This window comes from Micropterus salmoides, unplaced genomic scaffold (assembly GCF_014851395.1).
Source record: "Micropterus salmoides isolate LMB-PRFRI ecotype aquatic unplaced genomic scaffold, ASM1485139v1 Ms_hic_scaffold_13, whole genome shotgun sequence".
Lineage (NCBI taxonomy): Eukaryota > Metazoa > Chordata > Actinopteri > Centrarchiformes > Centrarchidae > Micropterus > Micropterus salmoides.
In genome coordinates, this window is record NW_024040374.1 from 1,151,833 (window position 1) to 1,170,776 (window position 18,944).

Sequence of the window (18,944 nt, forward strand, 5' to 3'; positions counted from 1 at the left end):
ACTGAGGGCGGGTTCACACTAGAGAGCTGCATTGGGATTAGGATCCCGCAGTAGCGCTGATGAGATGGAGTCAACAAACGAAGTTGAAAAGAAGATTAACGCGGCTGCTCCCGAGAATGTGCTGCACAGGCCTGACTCGAAACGGCGACCTCGGGTACGGGAGGCGGACACGCTGACAAGGAGGCTATGACCACCGGTGTCAGTTGCCTTATACGGGCTTATACAATACAAGACCAAAGTAATGCAAGTCTAAAATTTGAAAAACTTCCCAGTTCTTACTGACAAAAATGAATGCAATGATTTATGTAATTTAATCTGAACGTTTAGCATATCCCAAACATATGTGCACATATATACAAACAGTCCCGCGCAGGTCTCTAGTTCACACCTAAAGTTCCGGTTCCTGAATCGAACCGATGCGAGGACGATGCATAGTTTCAATTTTCCAACTGGTCTGGTTTGCTTTCAGAAATTGTAAACAAAAGCGATGTTGTGGAAATGGCGTTATATTCAACGGGTTAAAAAAGATAAACCCCCTCAAATACATACAAAACATCTCCTTCATTTTTATCACTTAATATTTATAATACTCATTGTTCTTATGCACTTTCTGCAGTAACTGAGAAACGTCCTCTTCAGCCCAAATATTCAGGATGCATCTCACTCCATCGTGAGTCCAGGTCTGTCCCCTGCTAGTCGACATTTGTTTTTCACCAGTCACTATTTTGACCAATAAAATGACACAAACAATCGTACGCTTCCTGTTAGGGCTGCACAATTAATCTAATCGCGATGTAAAAGTGTGCAATTTAATACAATAGATTAGGTGTGTGTGAGCTGTCTTCTCTGTGTGCGGGCCCTAAAAACAGATAACCCTACGTGGAATGACAAAAATTTATTTATGAGCGGTGTGCCAGTAACTTTTAAAACAAAAACCAAACAATTTGTTAGTACTTAGCGTTAATAAATTAGAGACCAATGTAGAGTATTTTGCTTGCACAATGATTAAATAAATAAAAACAACCCACAGCAATGAAACGGCTTTAACTGGATTTAATTTTTAACTAGTGGTAAAAAAGTATACTATTATATGAAATTATAATGAATGTATATATTATTGTTATACTAGCAGTATACCATTAACTAGACATTATACTCTTTATCTAATACACGTGTACAGTTCCTCCTCCAGGTTGTGGATAGAGATTCTGCATTAGACAGATGTCCAGTGTGCCAATATACTTGTTCTGTTTTACTAGCTATTGTTATAAATATTGTTTAATTTTGTTTAAGTTGAGAAATACACATTTCAAAATGTCAATATTTCGCGTAGTCCTTCATAATTAAGCAAGTAGACTCAGAGTATCATCTGTTCGATTATAATCAAATCGCTATATGATTCTCCAGATCATGCAGCGCTACTTCCTGTGATTGGTTTAAATAGTGTTCACACCAGAAATGAACTGCTCCCAGACCACCCCTTCAAAGGCGGACCAGAGAGCCAGTTATTTGGTCTGAGTTTCAGGTCTGGCATTCACACTAACCCAAACGAAACCACACCGAGGGGGCAACAACAATTAAGGGTTCAGTTAAACCGGACTAAACAAGGCCCTGACACAAGCTTCAACCGCCATCTCGAATTAGAGAAAAAAAGCATGTGATGGCCGCTCATCTGGTGTCTCAAAAATAAAAGGAGACACCGACTTATTAGGCGAGACGGTGATGAAGATCCCTCCGCTGTGGGTCGCAGTGAGTTTAGCTCTCAACCGCCAACAGCTGAGACTTTATTTAAGTACTGATGTGATGTGTCACCTGCATTTAAGTCTGCTTTGCTCATCCCTAAAGGGTCACAGCTGCTCTTATCTCAGCTAAGAGTCCCCACTTCCACTTCAGTCGCTGAAGATTGAAAACACACTCTCTAATCTATAACAATTATATAGTGACTGTGCTCTTCCTTCACCTACACATTACCACACAAACACACACACATTCATACTGAGTGAACACACACAATAATTGGCTGTTAGTGGCATTAGTGTAGCAAGAGTTATATCTGCTCATTTGGAAGATTAAAAGCCGACCCAAATGGATGCATCCCCCTGGTGACGCACACACACGCACACTTAATGGAGATTAGTTGTGTTAATGTGTCAGTGTGTGGCCCAGGCGAATTATAATGCTCTTCGATAGTAAAGTGTGTTATTGTGAGACACAAACACATTCAACCATGTGCCCTTTACACAAAACACACACACACACACACACACACCCCTCTATTAGAGCCTTACTGGTCCCAGTGGGCCTCTCTCTGTGGTGGAGAGTCTCTCCGGGCGGCCGTTAAGCAGCAGCAGAGCTTTCATTAGGACGCTGCTCGTGTCCTCAGAACTCCACCAGACAATTAGCTCATTCACTTAGAGCAGCTTTATGTTGCTGTTAACGGCTGTATTTCACCCCAGCACGACATTTTCATCTCCAACATTATGGGTGTCGTTCATCAAGTTACTGCTGATGTACAGGACCGGGGGGGGGGGGGGGTATTATGCTGTATTATAATACACATACTATACTAGCCTTTAAACCCAGCAAGAGTGTTGTGGTCATCTGTACATTTGCAGAACGTCTGTGAAATAAATTAATACATGTGACTGTAATTCATGCAGATTCTTTTAACTACTTAAGCCCTGTTCACACTACAGAATTTTTAGCCCGATTTGCTGGTCGGTGAGCTCGGCGACCGTCGGTATCAAGGGTTGGCTGAGTGCAGACTGGGGTGAGGACCCAAATGTAGACAATAGGGAGGCGAGAGGAGGATGCTACCAAAGGATTTATTAATTCAAAAACTAAACTAAAACAGGCTTGCATGGAGCTCAGGGCAAAGTCCAAACAAGGTAATCCAGGAAACACGAGCCGATCCAAAAACACAGGGAATAATCCAGAAATCCAGGGAATAGCGCACTAGGCAGAACACTCAACATAAGGACGTGACAAAGACTGGAGACACAAGCAGGCATTCATATACACAGGGACTTACGAGCGGGGCGGGAGCAACACTGGTGAGATACATCAGGTAATCAAACAAAGCTAGACAAGGACACCAGGTACAGAGGGTTGCCAAAATAAAACAGGAAGTAAAGTTCACAGGAACACACAAGAACCGATCTACCAAAGTAAGACACCAAAACATGGAAAGTCAGCAAAATCAGGGCACGGACAGCGACGAGACCAAACAGGAGACCAGACTACACAGAGGAACACGGAACCAAAAACGGACTTAAACAGGAAACATGAACACAAAACCACATTCCTAACAGTCGGGCTGTGATCAGGGGTAAATCAGCAATCGATCTGCAGTCGCCAGTCATTATGCATGAACTACTCAACGGCGCATTACTGACACATCGCAGACGCCAGCCAGATATGTAGCATGCCAAATATCTGGAAGAGTCGGCCAACTCGACATCCACATCTAGCCAATGAGAGCAGGCACGGGAGTCTTGAAGTCGTTGTGGCCAACGCTGAAAGTTGTGTAGTCTGCACGAAGAGGTGGTATTCTGCTTTTTGGCTTTTCCCCTCTCCTTTATTGAGTTATAAACCTTTTTTGTGCATGTAACAGGTTTGCAAAGTGAAAAAGCCCAAAGTCCAGCCCAAAGGGAGTTCCCATCTCCCACAGAAAGCTCTGCTCTGAACTGCCTGAAAACAGCTCGTTTGTAGTCCAGCCGCTTCGTGTCATAACGCTCGCCAAGCGGCTAGTCCGACACGCCCTCAAAAACAGCGGTGGAAAAACAGCGAGCTGCAGCTCACAGCTCTCCTCTCCCTTCCAAACACTAGCTACCCTCCAGGCAGTCAGTGGACTTAAAGTTGTTCCTGTGATGTAGAGACAGAGCTCAGTTAAAACTTTATGGATACAGATTAATAACTCACCGCTCTGAAACTCTCGCTCCAGTCCGTGTTGCCGAGCCGGTCGGCAACACGTACGGCTGAACCCGAGCCGTTTACCGGCTTCTCGCTGACCCGCCCTTCTCTGCTTCTGATTGGCTAGTAGTCCTTAACTAGGAACTGAGCATGTTCAACTCCCAACAAAGATCATTTAGAGACCAGATGTATCACTCCATAGCTAAAACGAGGCCTTCAACACAGGCTGAAAAGAGGAGCTGCAGCAATGTGGAGACTATGCCACATGTCTTTTGTCTGGTACCTGGTGGCTTTGATGAGAGCGATAGAGAAACCTTTTCTGGTTAAAATAAAATGTTCTTACTCTTTAAAAAAAAAAAGCTCTGTCTCTGTAGGGATTATTTCCATAATGTTGTCAGACACTTAGAATAACCGTCTGAGCCTATCAACGACAATACAAGCACTTTAGTGGACGTACTTTGACGGGGCAGAATCTTAGACACACATATCGCCGCGTAACAGTTTAATAACAGGCCTCTCCCTGTCCGTTGCTAATGAGCCACTGCTGAGATTCATTTCCAAATTCAAGGCCAAACAGGTCAGTTTATCATAACGTGGAATAACCTACGACCAGGCTGCTGTGAGGTGATCACGGGGGGCTAATCGTGCGTAAGTCTGTACGTGCTTATCATTGTGATTGCTTAGAATAATATCTTAAAGCTCTCAGACCTACGTTTTGCATGTCTGTTGTATATGGTGCTTTCAGCTGATACTTTTTTAATTAATTGATAAATAATTTTGTTCATAAAATGGCAAATATAACAGAAGCATTATTAATTAGACATTATTAAAGCTGAACATAATTTAAAATGCTCAGATTACAATGAACCAGAGGAAAGATCATTATATTTGCCTGCAACCACACAGTTGTTGGTATTTTGACTTCATACATAAGTATAACTTTTTTCTGTTGATCCTCAAATGGACTTACTGAGTTCTGTAGGGAATAAACTATGTTAGCCTGGCTTGTTAGCCTGTGATTGCAGGGCTGGAACCAGAAAGTGGGAACATGGAATTCATTTGTGTGGCTAACTGCTAATTTCCCTGCTAGTCCTTATCACGCCGGCTCTAGACAGTTTAAGTAGCTCGCCAGTGGGCTGTCTCACAACTCACTGCAGACTAGGCCACGTGTCTTTTGTCGATTTGTGTATATTCTGACAGGGCTAACTAGATATGTTTCTTCATTTTGCACTTTCCATTCCCTCAAAGGTTCGCTCTGCTAAGATGTTTTGCAGTTTGTAATGTCGCCTCCACAAGCAAATCTACTAAATGCTGCAGTTTCATTGAAATGTTGCTGTTCTAAAAATAAGACCAACTTTGGAATAAACCAGACTTTTCCTGTAACGATATATCACTTAGTTTCTGTTTAGTCTTCTCTGCATGTATCATGTATAATGTACTGGACAATTCACACGCTAAATATCCATGTTTTTTCATCAGTGTGTCTCTGAGCCTCCGCCCTGCATCGTGTGTGTGTGTGTGTGTGTGTGTGTGTGTGTCATCCTGGAATCTCATTGTTGTCACTTTTTTCTCATCAATATTCACAGTGTTGATAATGAACCCTCGCTGCCGGCTGCTGCTGCAGCTCTAATTGTCTCCGGTGGAGCTCGGCTCCTCTGCATCCTCCTGTTAATTGCGTGTTTTTAGCTCAACTAAAACATGTTATTATGATCGGGCCCCTGGGTGGAACAGCTAAATACACCCCCCCGCACACACACACACACAAACACATTTACTGTACATCAGACACAGGCGTTTTGTAGACATTTACACGCAAACACACACAATATGGCTTTTCATACACTCTGGAGAGGCCTGTTTCTTGGATAAATGCTGCTGAATGTGTTTGTGTGTGAACAGGCTGAGTTTTTCTATGATCGTGGGTGATCAGCTCTCCAAAACTAGTACTAAACTTGGAAATAAAACAGGTAAAATATGTTCAAACTACCGCCTACTATCCCATTCCTTGGTTAATTTTAAAATATATATATATTAAAGTAAATACAGTTATAGCTGACAGAAATCAGCTCTTTTCAAAGGGTCTTCTTTCAGCTGAATCCACTCAAACAAAACAAAGGTTAATTAACACTTGTAAATGACTATTAAATCTTCACATTACCTGGAAAAGCAACCGAGAGTAATCTTTCTGTCAGGAGACTTAAAAAGAAATGCTGGCTGCACACTGCAAATGAACACAAGGCGAACAGACTTGTTTGTATTCTTCTTTCTTTGAGTTAAGACCAGATTTAGTGCATCGACTGTATTTGTTCCATGATTATGAATCAGTGTGATGAGTTCACTGGGTTCAAAAAATACTGTATTTTATTACTACTGTCAGTTGTTGATGATATTGGACCTTTAAAACAAATTCAAACAGTCACAGTTCAGAGTTGTCCACCATGCCTCCCCCAGCTTTAATGCTTCACAGTCGCCGCAGTCTGAAGTGCAGCAGCTCTGCGGTCGGTGGGTTTACATGTGGCTACTGTTACATAAGTACACCCTGGTAGCCAAAGGCTTTCGAGCACAGACCGTGTAGTTGCAACATCCCCGGCTTCCCCTGACATGAAGACGATGCTTCCTCATTTCTAATCTGATTTGATTTATCTTTGGGTGTGTGCATGCACGTTGGAGGGACTACTGCAAAGCTTTCCTTAGAGCACGTGTCTGAATTAGAAAGTCAGTCAGGAATTATTTTAAATACAAGAATACATCCCTACTTTGAAGATCTTTTCTTTCATCCCGCCGCACTGCTGTCACACTTTTTATATGTCTGAAGTCTTTGTCCTGCACATGCTTTCCTCTAAAATGCCAATTAGAAACCTGTTTATGTTCGAAAATCACCTTCTACAGGAGAAGCTGCTTGAACCGCTTTGTTGTTTATGTGACATCTGACAGATCATATCACTGCAGAAAGTTTGGGGGGTGGGAGAGCTTGCAAATCTAGACCTGTGTGGGACTCATTTTAGATCGAGTCATGAAACCAAGAACTTGTCTCTGACCGGCAGTCCAGGCTCTGACGTGTCGCCTCTACATGTTTGGACTAAGCTGGTACCTTTTAGCCTTCATCTCTTTACCTCCACTCACCCTCTCTCACTCCATCTCTCTAATTACATTACCATCTCTCTCTCTTTCTCTCTCAGCCGTAAAGTGTGTTATCGATGCCGGTCCACCATCGGGCAGATTGCTTCAGGCTTTGTGTTCTGCTCCTCTTATCCTAGCCGTCGCTGGAGATAATTTCATCACAGCTCAGCTCTGTGCCTGTTTGGTTTGTTTATTACAAACAGGCTGCTGTGTGTGTGTGTGTGTCTTTATTGGGAATTAGCTTTTTTCCCTCCAGGGTTATTTTTGCATGGTGGCTTTGGAGTGAACATCCTCTCTCAGTGCTCAGATTGCAGCAGCTGCAACACACGCAGTATAATGCAATAAAAGTGTCAGACGAGGACTTCGGACGAGGATCTTTTCACATTACAGGGATCAGTGTGGGCGGATGGATGATACGAGCATAAAGTACTTAAACACAGCAACTCATATTTCTCTCTCCCCCATCTCTGGTTCTCTTTTCAGCCAGACAGGAGAGTCAAACTGAGGAGGGGAGAGAGAGGTAATGAGGCAAAGGTTAGGATGAAATAATACCTGCACCTTCTCCCTCGTTGAAAAATCCAGAATAGAAATATGCAGATATCTCCCACTCTCAGTGCACTTGAGTGCTTCATGTTTCTGCTTCACACTATTGTAGGATGCGTACTGGACTACGATTAGCTCGTCTTTCTAAATCATGCTTGTACATACATGTGTTAAATTGGGATTTAAGGGGAGCACAAAGAAAAGTTCCTTGCGTAGATGAACGTGAAAAAAAATTGCAGTGAAGCTCAAACATCCAAGTGAAGGAACAAGAAGAAAACACACGTTTGAATGGAGGGGAATCATAATTGTTAAAACGACCCAGTGATCTAACGGCCATTTGGATTTCTTAGAAGAGACTGATTAAAAATGAAGAGTGGTCAAAAAAGAAGCTATAGAGGCCGAGACATCCTGAAATTATTTATTTCCTGCCAGAGTTTTGACAACTCTGCCTTTGATTGGTTAGTACTTGTTGCCCATCAGAGGCAGAGTAAGGGACAGGACTCGGCGCACCTCTGACACACCCACCAAACAAGAGAAAACAGATACTGGATACTGATTTTTTACTTGTTTTTTTGTCTATTAAGATATTGTTGTTTCTCTTTTCATCCTAAACGTAAAATTACTTCTTAATACGCGCACACACACACACTTTTACTGTTTTATTTATTTTATTTCAATATTTAATTAAAATTTTTTCACACACACTTTTACTGTTTTATTTATTTTATTTTAATATTTAATTTAAATTTTTTAACACACACACTATTACTGTTTATTTTATTTTAGTATTTAATTTAAATTTTTTAACACACACACTTTTACTGTGTTATTTATTTTATTTTAGTATTTAATTTAAATTTTTTAACTCAACCTTTTACTGTTTTATTTATTTTATTTTTACTTTTAATATATATATTTTATTAGTTTATTTTTTAGCACACACAAACACACTTTTACTGATTTATTTATTTTATTTTAATATTTAATTTAAATTTTTTAACACACACACTATTACTGTTTATTTTATTTTAGTATTTAATTTAAATTTTTTAACACACACACTTTTACTGTTTTATTTATTTTATTTTAATATTTAATTTAAATTTTTTAACACACACACTTTTACTGTGTTATTTATTTTATTTTAATATTTAATTTAATTTTTTTAACTCACACTTTTACTGTTTTATTTATTTTATTTTTACTTTTAATATTTTTTATTTAAATGTTTTTTATTATTAGTTTATTTTTTAACACAAACACACACTTTTACTGTTTTATTTATTTTATTTTTAATATTTTTTTACCGCTTCATTTAATGAACTGTATGAAATGAATTGTTCTTTTGTAATTTATTTGTAGCTTTGGCAATATTGTTGGTCGACATTCATGCCAATAAAGCTGAATTGAATTGAGAAAACATAACTCAAAGCCCTTTAGTGCAAAACCTTTTGAGATTGAACATGTCCTGGTGTCTGGCAAATAAGGGTTGTCGAAATTCTGGCATGAAAAAAACATGCCTCTCTGAATTGAATATATAGTACAGAGAGAAGAAGAGCGATATATTACTCAAAACCAGGAAAAAACATCAAAAGACCCTGCAGTCAAACAACAACAAACATGAAGGCACAACAACAAAATAAAAATGTGAAGGGCTCTATGTGTTAAAACCAGTGGCAATATTAGATCCTGCCTCTTCAAACTTCATTTTAAGGCTCTGCTAAAAGTTTCTTTTCTCGTGTAAGTTTTGTCGTTGTTTTGAGTGCTATCAGGTGAACAGGAGGACAGAGGAAAACTCTCAGCGCTCCGCTATAACGAGGCGTTAAGACTTGCGGCGTAAACACAGCAGGGAGGATTTTAAAAGGTTGCCTCCTCTGCTGTGAGGCTCAAGCCATTTCCTGTCCCTCTGGGTCTGGACGGCATCTGTTCACAGGACTAATAGAATCACTGGGTCCACTCTGACTGACAGGAACACACACTCAAACACACAACAGCTAATTGGTTAATTTATGGCTGTTCTGTTCAAGGGAGGGCCAAATGAAAACTGGCTAGATGTTGAGTGATGTTATCGTAGCACACACACAGAGTCCCTCACCCACTCACTGGGCTTTAACTGCACTCCATTACGTCCATTAGCTTAGCTGCACACAGAGATATGAAGAGATAGAGGGAGCTTATCTGACTCGGATGACACAGCCGTCCCACGCAGGATCAAAGAGTTTGTGTGCGAGACAGACAAAAGTGTGATGGGGAGATTAAAACAGCAGAGCCAAAAGGTGCATTTCCCGCTGTTCTGCACATGCTCAGTGAGCACTGGAAGGAGCGCATCACAAATGTGACAGGACAGATCCTAATTGAACACTTCCTCAGAGTATCCAGAAGGATCCCTGGGAAAACACGTTTGTGCACGTTCAGCAGTGATCTCGTTTCTGGCCACACGGTGCGCGGACCCTTACCTGTATTTCAGGATGGTTTGATAGAAGTAGATCCACTGAAAAATTTAATTAACTATGTGAATGGTTAATTTGATGCAGTCTCCTGTTCGCACATGAATGCAACAGACTTTCAGCAGGACAAAGCTGAAAGTCTGTTTCAGAGCTGCAGCAAATAGCTTATTGATTAATTAGTCGAACAACAAGAAATAAATCAGCAGCTACTTTTTTGAACATATATTTTTGATTAATAGTTTCAGTATTTTTTTTTTTGGTTCCAGCTTATCAAATGGAACAATTTGCTGTTTTTCTGACGTGTATGAATGTGTGTGTGTGTGTGTGTGTGTGTGTGTGTGTGTGTGTGTGTGTGTGTTAACTGCTCACTCTGAGTGAAGTATTGCTCTACTGTTCACACTGATGGATGCTGATGAAGGTGTTAATGATGTTTTTCAAAGTAAAACCAGCTGTTGACCTACTTTAGGGAACCTGGCAACACACGGTTTCAACATCCATGTACCTCAACCCCACACACACACACACACACACACACACACACACACACACACACACACTCACACACTCACACTGTGCTATTGGCCAGATGGTGCTCTCTGGGAAGGCTATAATGTCGGCGGTCTGCTGACTGTTTCTAGGAGCTGTCAGATTACAGGCTGTGTACGTAAGAGTTCTGTGTTGCACTATTTCACACATTCAAAATTCATACACAATGTCAAGATAACAGCAGCATAAAGGAAAAAAGCTTTCTTTGACAAGAAAACCTTGTAATAAATAAAGTTGTAAGCCAAGCAGCAGTTTTCACCTCTAGACAAGCCTCATGATGATTTTAAAAACACTCCTCCGCCCCCTTGTGGTCACTTGTAGAAAGTTCATCTCAGGTGCACAAAAGAAACTCACCTTTTCATACACATTGTCTTATGGAATCGGTATTAAAATTCAGAGTGAAGAAGTTCAGCAGGGTCTTTACACATGTGTTACTGACTCAGATGTTGCCTTTCTTCTTAACTTTTATTATTTGAGTGTCAAATCAGACTTGTACTTCCACTAAGAGAGGAAGCGATCTGTAATGATTGTGAGCTTTCATGCGCTGCCGTCCTTTTAAATGACCTGCAACTGATATTTGTTTGTTAGTAGGGTTTGTGTTGTTCTTGTGGCTTTTAAGCACAATAACAGACTTTCAACAGTGGTGGGAAAAAGCTGCCGGTACATGTTATGCCGCAGTGACACCTGTTGGTCAAACAGCTGAACTGACATAGAAACATAAATGACACCACGGTCTGATGGAAAGTAATCATCAAAATAAATAAAAAATCTCTCTCTCTCTCTCTCTTTCAGAAGGAGCTGAGCCTTCCCAGAAGAGGCAGTTTGTAAGTACCCATCATCCCCTCTGTCTGCTGTCCAATCAGAGCATGTCCCTGTCTGCTTTGTTTTTTAATCCAGATGTGTCACCTGGAAAAATTTGGAAATTTCTGAGGCTACAATGCAATGAACCAAACACAGATATCTACACACTTAAGGTGTCAAAACCTGCTGTTCCACCTTAAAACAACCTTTGTCTTTCTCAGTGGGGGTCCGTGGAGGCTTTGAGATTCCTACCAGTGTGCAAGAGTTAACTTCTGTGTGTGTGTGTGTGTTTTAATCAAAGTCTTGACTGCGTCTCTACTATTGTTACCCTAAATATTCACTCACTAGTCCTTTAGATATCACCGGTAAACCACGTCCAATTGTGTGTGTTCATTTTGTCTCAGCTGTTAACCTTATCAAGTGTTACAGAGAGAGTTTCCAGTCCAAGGGTTAAAGGTCAAAGTTGAAAAGCCACTGAGTCCGTGTGTGTGTGTGTGTGTGTGTACCAGAACAGCTGAGCATCCCACTGTGGATAGATGCAGACCTATTTATATCGGTGTTTGTGTGCCGGGCAGCTGATTTATTGTCCTGCTCGAAAAGTTCTACATGATGGGAAACAAAAGTCAGACACACAGTCATGCGTCTGATCCTGTTTCCCTGAGTTACCTTAAACACAACAGCTACAGCGGTCAGATAAAAATGCAGTCTTTCAGCACTGTTTAGAAATAGGCCAAACACACACATAGTATCCTGAATGTGAGTCATATTGGGGATATGCTTTTTACATGAGATGCAGAGAAACATGGAGGGATTATTTAGTTTTCTGGTCATGTGTGGCAATGCAGGCTTGCACCACGTTCTGAATGCACGGTACGATGCCACTACGTAACCAGGCCACTCCACATAACCGGTTATTATCAGGTGTGCATGGAAAAATGCTCACTGACTGAATCAGCTTAACCTGTTTTTGGTCCAGTTCTTGCACAATCAATACAATCCCTGAAACTTCTGAGAAAAGGCCCTTGCCTCAGTTTCCAGGATTAGGAAGTGAGAGTAAATAAAACAGATCTTCTGAGGCGCATAATGCAAAATAATCATTAAAAAGTTTTGGAGAGGAGCGATGGAGGTAATCGGACGAGAATAAAGACCTGTGAACTGATGGAGGCTTAACATTTTCACAAAACCCCAAAAAACACATTGTGGAGGTTTCCTCTTCTAAAAGTCAGCACTTTTTGTGTTTGATCATCATCCAGAGTTGTGAAGAAAATCCTGTTTCCCAATCCCCGAACTCGTTGAGGATCCTAAATTGCTGCAGAAGCAAAAAGATACTACTAATAATAAAAACAATAAAGAAGCTGCAGTCCAGAGCCCCTGTAAAAACTTTAATCTAGCCATATCTCCTGGTAGCTGAAGACACAGAGCTGCTTTATCAGTATCCGACCAGAGCCAGAGGCGTTGGATGGTGAGCTTGTGTGTGTGTTCATTGACTGGTAGTTTTGTGTGATCTTCACGCTCTGCTGTGAGCTTGGAGGCAGGGTGCTTTCTGAGTTTGAGTTGGTGGAAGTGACAGTTGGCTGGCGGCGTCCTGCTCTCTGCTCAGCGCAGCCACAGCTCTTTTATTATGGACACTGAAACAAAGTCTGTCTCGTGTCTCTGAGTGTCAAATCAAAGACAGACACTTTTTTTTTTGTGTGTGTTGGTATTTGGCTTCTTTTTTCTGCTTTGCCCTTTCGCCTGCGTACACATAAGTCAATTCAGGTCATCAACTCAAAATTGCAAACAAAGCATCCTGACATTAAGAACACAAATCAAATAAAGAACTGTGTGTTCCAGAGGCCAGATACTGTGATAACAACAACTTACAGTGTACAAACACAAGCCCATATTTTATCAAGCATGGAGTTAAAGGAATAGCACATGCCAGTCTTACAATATGACATATAATACAATTTGGTTATTAGCATCTAAGCAGCATTTTAATGTTATATCTAATTAAGTTGGAGCTACTTTAAAGTATTTTGTAGTAGTAACAGTTTTACTGTAAAAGCTGATTAAAGGTTATTAAACTTAAACTAATCAGAAAAGAAGGCTGTGAGGAAGAAATGTAGTTAAAGTGATGCAGTAAAAAGTAAATAATATACTCAAATAACATGTGCTTTGTTTTCACCACTCAATATTAATGACAAAATAATCATGACTCAAGCTCCGCCTACTAGATTTCAGCTGTTTCTCATCAGCGTAAGAAAAAGCTAGTAAGTTTATCTGAGACTATTTAGCCACACATACTGATACTGTACCAAGCTCAATAATGAACTCCCATCCTCATATTCAAAAGTTTAGTTCAGTCAGATATTTACAGATATTTACGTAGTTGTTCGCTTATAATAATCAGTGGACATGTGTTGTCATGTCAGTTGGCAAAGTCGTCAGTTGCTGACTAAAAATGACCTGTCACCGCTTATTAAGACATTAATATTAGATTAAAAAAAGACATTTGCTATTTATAAATTGCGCTTATTCAAACTGCTATTTTGATATGAAAAAGTGACAAATAACTGTGCACTTAGGGTTGTCGCAGTGAAGTAACCGCTCTGTATTATTGCCATTTCTGTTTGCAGCAAATTGCAGCTTTATGGTCTGAAAGGTTTGATTGCTACTAATAACAATTCAGACGTAAATAGGTTAAAAAAAAATGTTTAAGGGTGTGTCTAACTTCACCGTCCCTGCGTCTACACGAGGGAGTACCTCAAGTTTGTTTATTTTTTTTTGTTTGCTAAACTCCTTTTCTTTATACAGCACAAAAACTCTGTATTGAAGCAGTGAAGGGAACGTCTCAGGCTTCCCTCCAGTCTTCATATTCCCGCCTCCCAGCCATCTTACGTACGCACACGTGTAGTTAAAAGCAAGTATATCCAGTGCTTTACCTTCAGGACATGTCTATCAACTTACATATCGCAGCACTGTTCCTCTGTCCCCGTGTGGACATGTCATTGACATAATGGATTCCCTATCCCCTAACCATCCCAACTACATGCCTAACCTTAACCCTAACTTAAACGTGATTGTAACCTGAACCCTAAAACCACGTCTTAACCCTCAAAAAGCAGTCTGGACGCGTGGGGACTTCAATTTTGGTCCCCACAGTGTGTGTTCAGGTACCCGGTCCTAATTGACGCTTCATTGAGTAGTTCACACATAACGACTGGCGCTGATTGCATTGCTGATTTGCCCCCGATCACAACGTGAACTAGGCTTTAGCTGCGCAATAAGCAGATGTCAAGTTAGCTAACAACATAAAACATGGCAAAACTCCCAAGTTAGACCATCCTGGAGCTTGAACTGTTACCTCATATTGCTTGTTGAAGCATTTATTTATTCATTTATTTATTTATTTAACATGCACTGGAGTCTAAAGCAAGAAGGTGTGAACATCGCGTTTGTTGCGACTGGTTTGTCACTAGTGAAGTATTTAAATTTTGCTGCAGCCTTATCTGCACCAAATGAGAGGGACCTTTGATCTGGCTCACAGAGACCTTTTATAGAGACTCACAAGATGCTTGTTTGCTGTTAGAAATGTTACTAATTCAATTTACCATAACTGCATAAATCAGTTACATTTATTATTCTTCTGATGGGCATCAGTTAGACCAAGAACCAGAGTCCTGTTGACAGGGAGGACAAAGAAGAACCTTCACAGGGAAATCTGAGGGAACATGACTGCTGTAAGGTTTAATATTAAATTTGTGACACACACACACACTCAGATCCAGATTGGTGTGTAATGACAATCTCGTGTCCTGCGGCTGGTGTGTGTGTAACTGTGTGTTACTCATTTGTGGGGACGTTGTTCACAAAGTCACATCGTTGACTCGCCTTAAAAATCTAAGTCCCTATAATGTAAATAGTTCAATTTTTAGGGTGGAGACTTGGAGTTTAGGTAAGAATGTAAATCAATGTAATGTCCCCTGAAGTGATGGAAACCCCCGTGTATGTGTAACCCTGCCTTTATCAGAGCCGTCTGTGATCCACTTCATTGTTTATGAATTAGCAATCTGGCATGTGAGCTGCATTTAGCCCATCAGGGTCAGCGGTGTCCCCGGGCTTCTCAGAAACCAGAACAGAGACAGAGGGAGGACAGCTGCTCTGATAATGTCGTCCCCTGTTTCAGTGTGTCAAACAGAGGACCAAAACTGTCCTTTTTTTAAGGTTTTGGATCAAACTTTTCAGCTTCTGCAAGTTTTTATAGAAAAATACCTGGTGGAAGAGGAGGAAATTTTATCTCTTCACCTGTATTTTTATTTTCAATGCACCAAAAAGAAGACAGAATATCCAACTTTAAAAGTCTTTGTTATTTAAAGTAACTTACAGTTTTAACAAAAGTGATATAAATTTATGTAAACACGTCCTCATCGTCACTTATAAAGTCATGAAATAATAAACAGTGAAACTTTTGATAGTTTTCCTTTAATTTAATTCTTTAAATTCATTTTTCTCCTGATTTAAATAAATACTAATAACGATTCAGACCTAAATAGGTAAAAACAATCTTCACTGTCCCTGCTTCTTCACGAGGGAGTACCTCAAGTTTGTTTTATTTTGTCTGCTAAACTCCTCCTCAAACTATGTATTGAAGTAGTGAAGGGAACGTCTCTCCCTCCAGTCTTCATATTCCCGCCTCCCTCCCTCTCTCACCCTCCTCCCTCAGTCCCTCCGTCCCTTTTACGGGCTGTTTGCTGAGGACTGTCAGTCCGACAGCAGGCAGCCTGATCACAGCGATCAGACAAGCTGAGGCTTCCAGGAACTGATGGGGATTAACTGGGCAGACTGTACCCAGGGAAGGAACTCTGTTTCTGGGGGCTTGCAGCTGGAAGTGACCCTCTGAGTTTGGTGGATCTGGCAGGAGCTGAGGGGTCCGCTGCGAGCAACTTGTCTGAACTTGAAGGATCAGTTTCCTCTTTATTATCTGACCCAGTGGAACTATTCAGAATTTAATCTCTTTTGACTATTTGGGATTATTGTTTATGCAAGAAGAGAAAGAAAGGGTTTTTCTCTCTTTGGATTAATCAGAGGAAGACAAAACGACAAAGCATTAATCCCACGTGACTTGCTGCGTAACACACACCGAGTTTGTTTACTGAGCTCACATGTGTGGTCTGCACGGGGCTCCGCACACTGCGTGCGTTTGTGTGGGTCGCGAGGCAGTTGTGACTCAGCAAGCCCGTTCTTGCCGGCGAAGGAACACTCACAGCCCCAGATACCTCACATGACTGTGCGAGTCTCTGGGTGCAGATAAGAGCAGGTGCTGACGTCACACACAGACACAATCTCTGGTCTTTCCTTTAAATATAAAAGTGCTGTCAGAGATTTGACTCACTGTGGGACGGTTTTTCGGTTCTGTGTGGAGCGGTCGCATGGGCAGTACAGTAATTGAAGGACAGATGAGCTAATGCAGACCGGTGGATTATTAAAGATTACAGCTGAGCCTTTTGTCCCGGCACACAAGATGAAGAGGAGGAAGGAGAGGGCCGGAGCCCCACAACTCCGCCTCCAGTAAGAGTGTGTGTGTGTACACTGGTGTTAATTTTGTCAGCTATTTTTTTTTAATTTAGTCTTACTCGTGTGTCATATGTCCTTCTTAGTTTTTATCATATTTAGTCAACCTCATCCTGTTTTCTTCCGTCTTTAGTCAGTGAAAACTGTCAACATTTGAGTCTTTTTAAGTCCATCTAGCCTGGTTTAATGAGTTTGCCGGACTAGTTGGCCTAGCGTAGCTTAAAAACAGCCTAATGTTTTGTTTACCTTCCTCAATGTCTTTGTAGTGAGCTTCGGTGTGTCTCTTCATGTTTGCAGTTATTTTATGGCCACCTCGAGCACTAACGAACCAGCGGTCTCGACGATCCTTGCTAACGACCCCACTGAGGTTAAATAGCTGAGTTTTCCTGCCAGTCAGTCAGAACTGAACGAAACGTCTTCTAGTATTTTCAACCAAGTCCAGTTGCCCTTGATTTTAACCTTCTTTGGACTCTCTACATTGCTCTAGTCAAAGCCACCTCTCTGGTCTACTGCTGCCTTAATTGGTTAGTTTGTGTATTTCTAATAACTCTATAAAACAAAGTCACCAACAAACTAACCGACTGAGGCAGCAGTAGAGCAGCAGCTCCCGTATTCTGCAAGATAAAATGAATGTTTTTATGAATGGAGTCTGGTGGCTTTGATGAGAGCAATATAGTGACCGTTTCTGGTTAAACAAAAAGGATCTTACTCTTTAAAAAAAGGTCTCTCTACTGCATTGGGGCAAAAAAAAAAAATTTTTTGTCTTTTAAAATAAACTGAGAATTTAGATACAAGTTTTTATTTTTTTAAACTACATTTCAGTCTCGGCTTTTTTATCAATATTGAATATTGATGTAGTCACAGTTAGTATGTAATGACGGTGCAGTAATTGTCTCATCACAGTCATGGTAAATAAAGGTTGTGGACGGATATATTTAGTTACGGTTAACGAAATGAACACTAGTGTACACTGGAGTGTGTGAGAGAGAGAGAGAATGCGGATCAGATTCATATATGGCAACCAGTTGTGTATCTTTACTCTTTCTCTTCTTGCCTTTTCTTTTTTCATTTATAGCTACAGCATGTTTAAATCCATTAAATAGAAACATTTGGAGAAAAGAAACTCTAAATCCAACAAAATTCGTTTTGAGCTAAATGCATCAGCATACAGAGCTAACATGCCGATGTTTAGCAGGCACTGTGTTTACCATGTTCACCATCTTAATTTAGAGTGTTATCATGCTGACATTTGCTAATTAGCACCAAACACAAAGAACAGCTGAGGCTGATGGGAATGTCATTATTTTTGCAGGTCTTATTCGGTCATAAAATTTTGACCTTACGATTGTGCTAGAGTAAAAAGATCACAGAGGTTATAACAATTCATTCCGTGGGCGACATGAAGTAACACAACTGGTTAAAGGCAGAATGAGAAGGATTTTTCTGGTTGTGGTTTGTAACAGGGATGGACATTAACACCTTCTGTTTGGCGGCCACCTGCCACATTGACGGGTAAATATATTGGGCATATAATCTCTGTTTGATGGTAATTAGCGGCAGAGCGGCGTTCTTTGGTTGTGTGTCGTGCTTAAATTGGTACCCAATGTACCCAAGGTCTGTTGTGGCTTTTCAGAAACAGATCTTTCTGTCTTTCAGTCTCATCTGTCACCAACTTTCCCTGCTCAGAAGCGGATAAAATCTGCTCCATACCTTCCATAAAGTGCAGCAAGCCGGCAGATTGGCGCACTACCCCCGTGAAATAAGGCAGCGCAAAAGCTGCTAGTGTTTGGGGCTCATTACAAAAGTTGAAACTTACTTGGAGTGTTTTTAGCTGGGTAGTTGGCGGTCCAGTCATTCTGACACGCTGTCAGATCTTCTGTTGGTCCTGCTGTCCTCCCCAGAGATCACAGAGAATGAGCCATAGGCTGTATAAAAAATATTGATCCCACAAAACCTGTGGCGCCGTGGACCAGGAGGCCAGAAGAGGGTGATTGTAGAAAGTGATGAAGCATGACAAGAGTG

General features: G+C 40.9%; 1 protein-coding gene across 11 annotated transcripts in view; it reads left to right on the forward strand.

Annotated features, from left to right (window-relative positions):
* mast2 (microtubule associated serine/threonine kinase 2) overlaps positions 1–18,944 on the forward strand; it is a 205,524-nt gene that overhangs the window by 112,333 nt on the left and 74,247 nt on the right. For 10 of the 11 annotated variants that reach the window (XM_038714996.1, XM_038714997.1, XM_038715004.1 and 7 more), the window contains one exon: positions 11,361–11,392. In XM_038714996.1, coding sequence (XP_038570924.1) covers positions 11,361–11,392 — 32 coding nt within the window. Of the gene's footprint in view, positions 1–11,360; positions 11,393–16,094; positions 16,920–18,944 lie in introns of those variants that run through there. The other variant, XM_038715001.1, reaches the window with a different exon arrangement.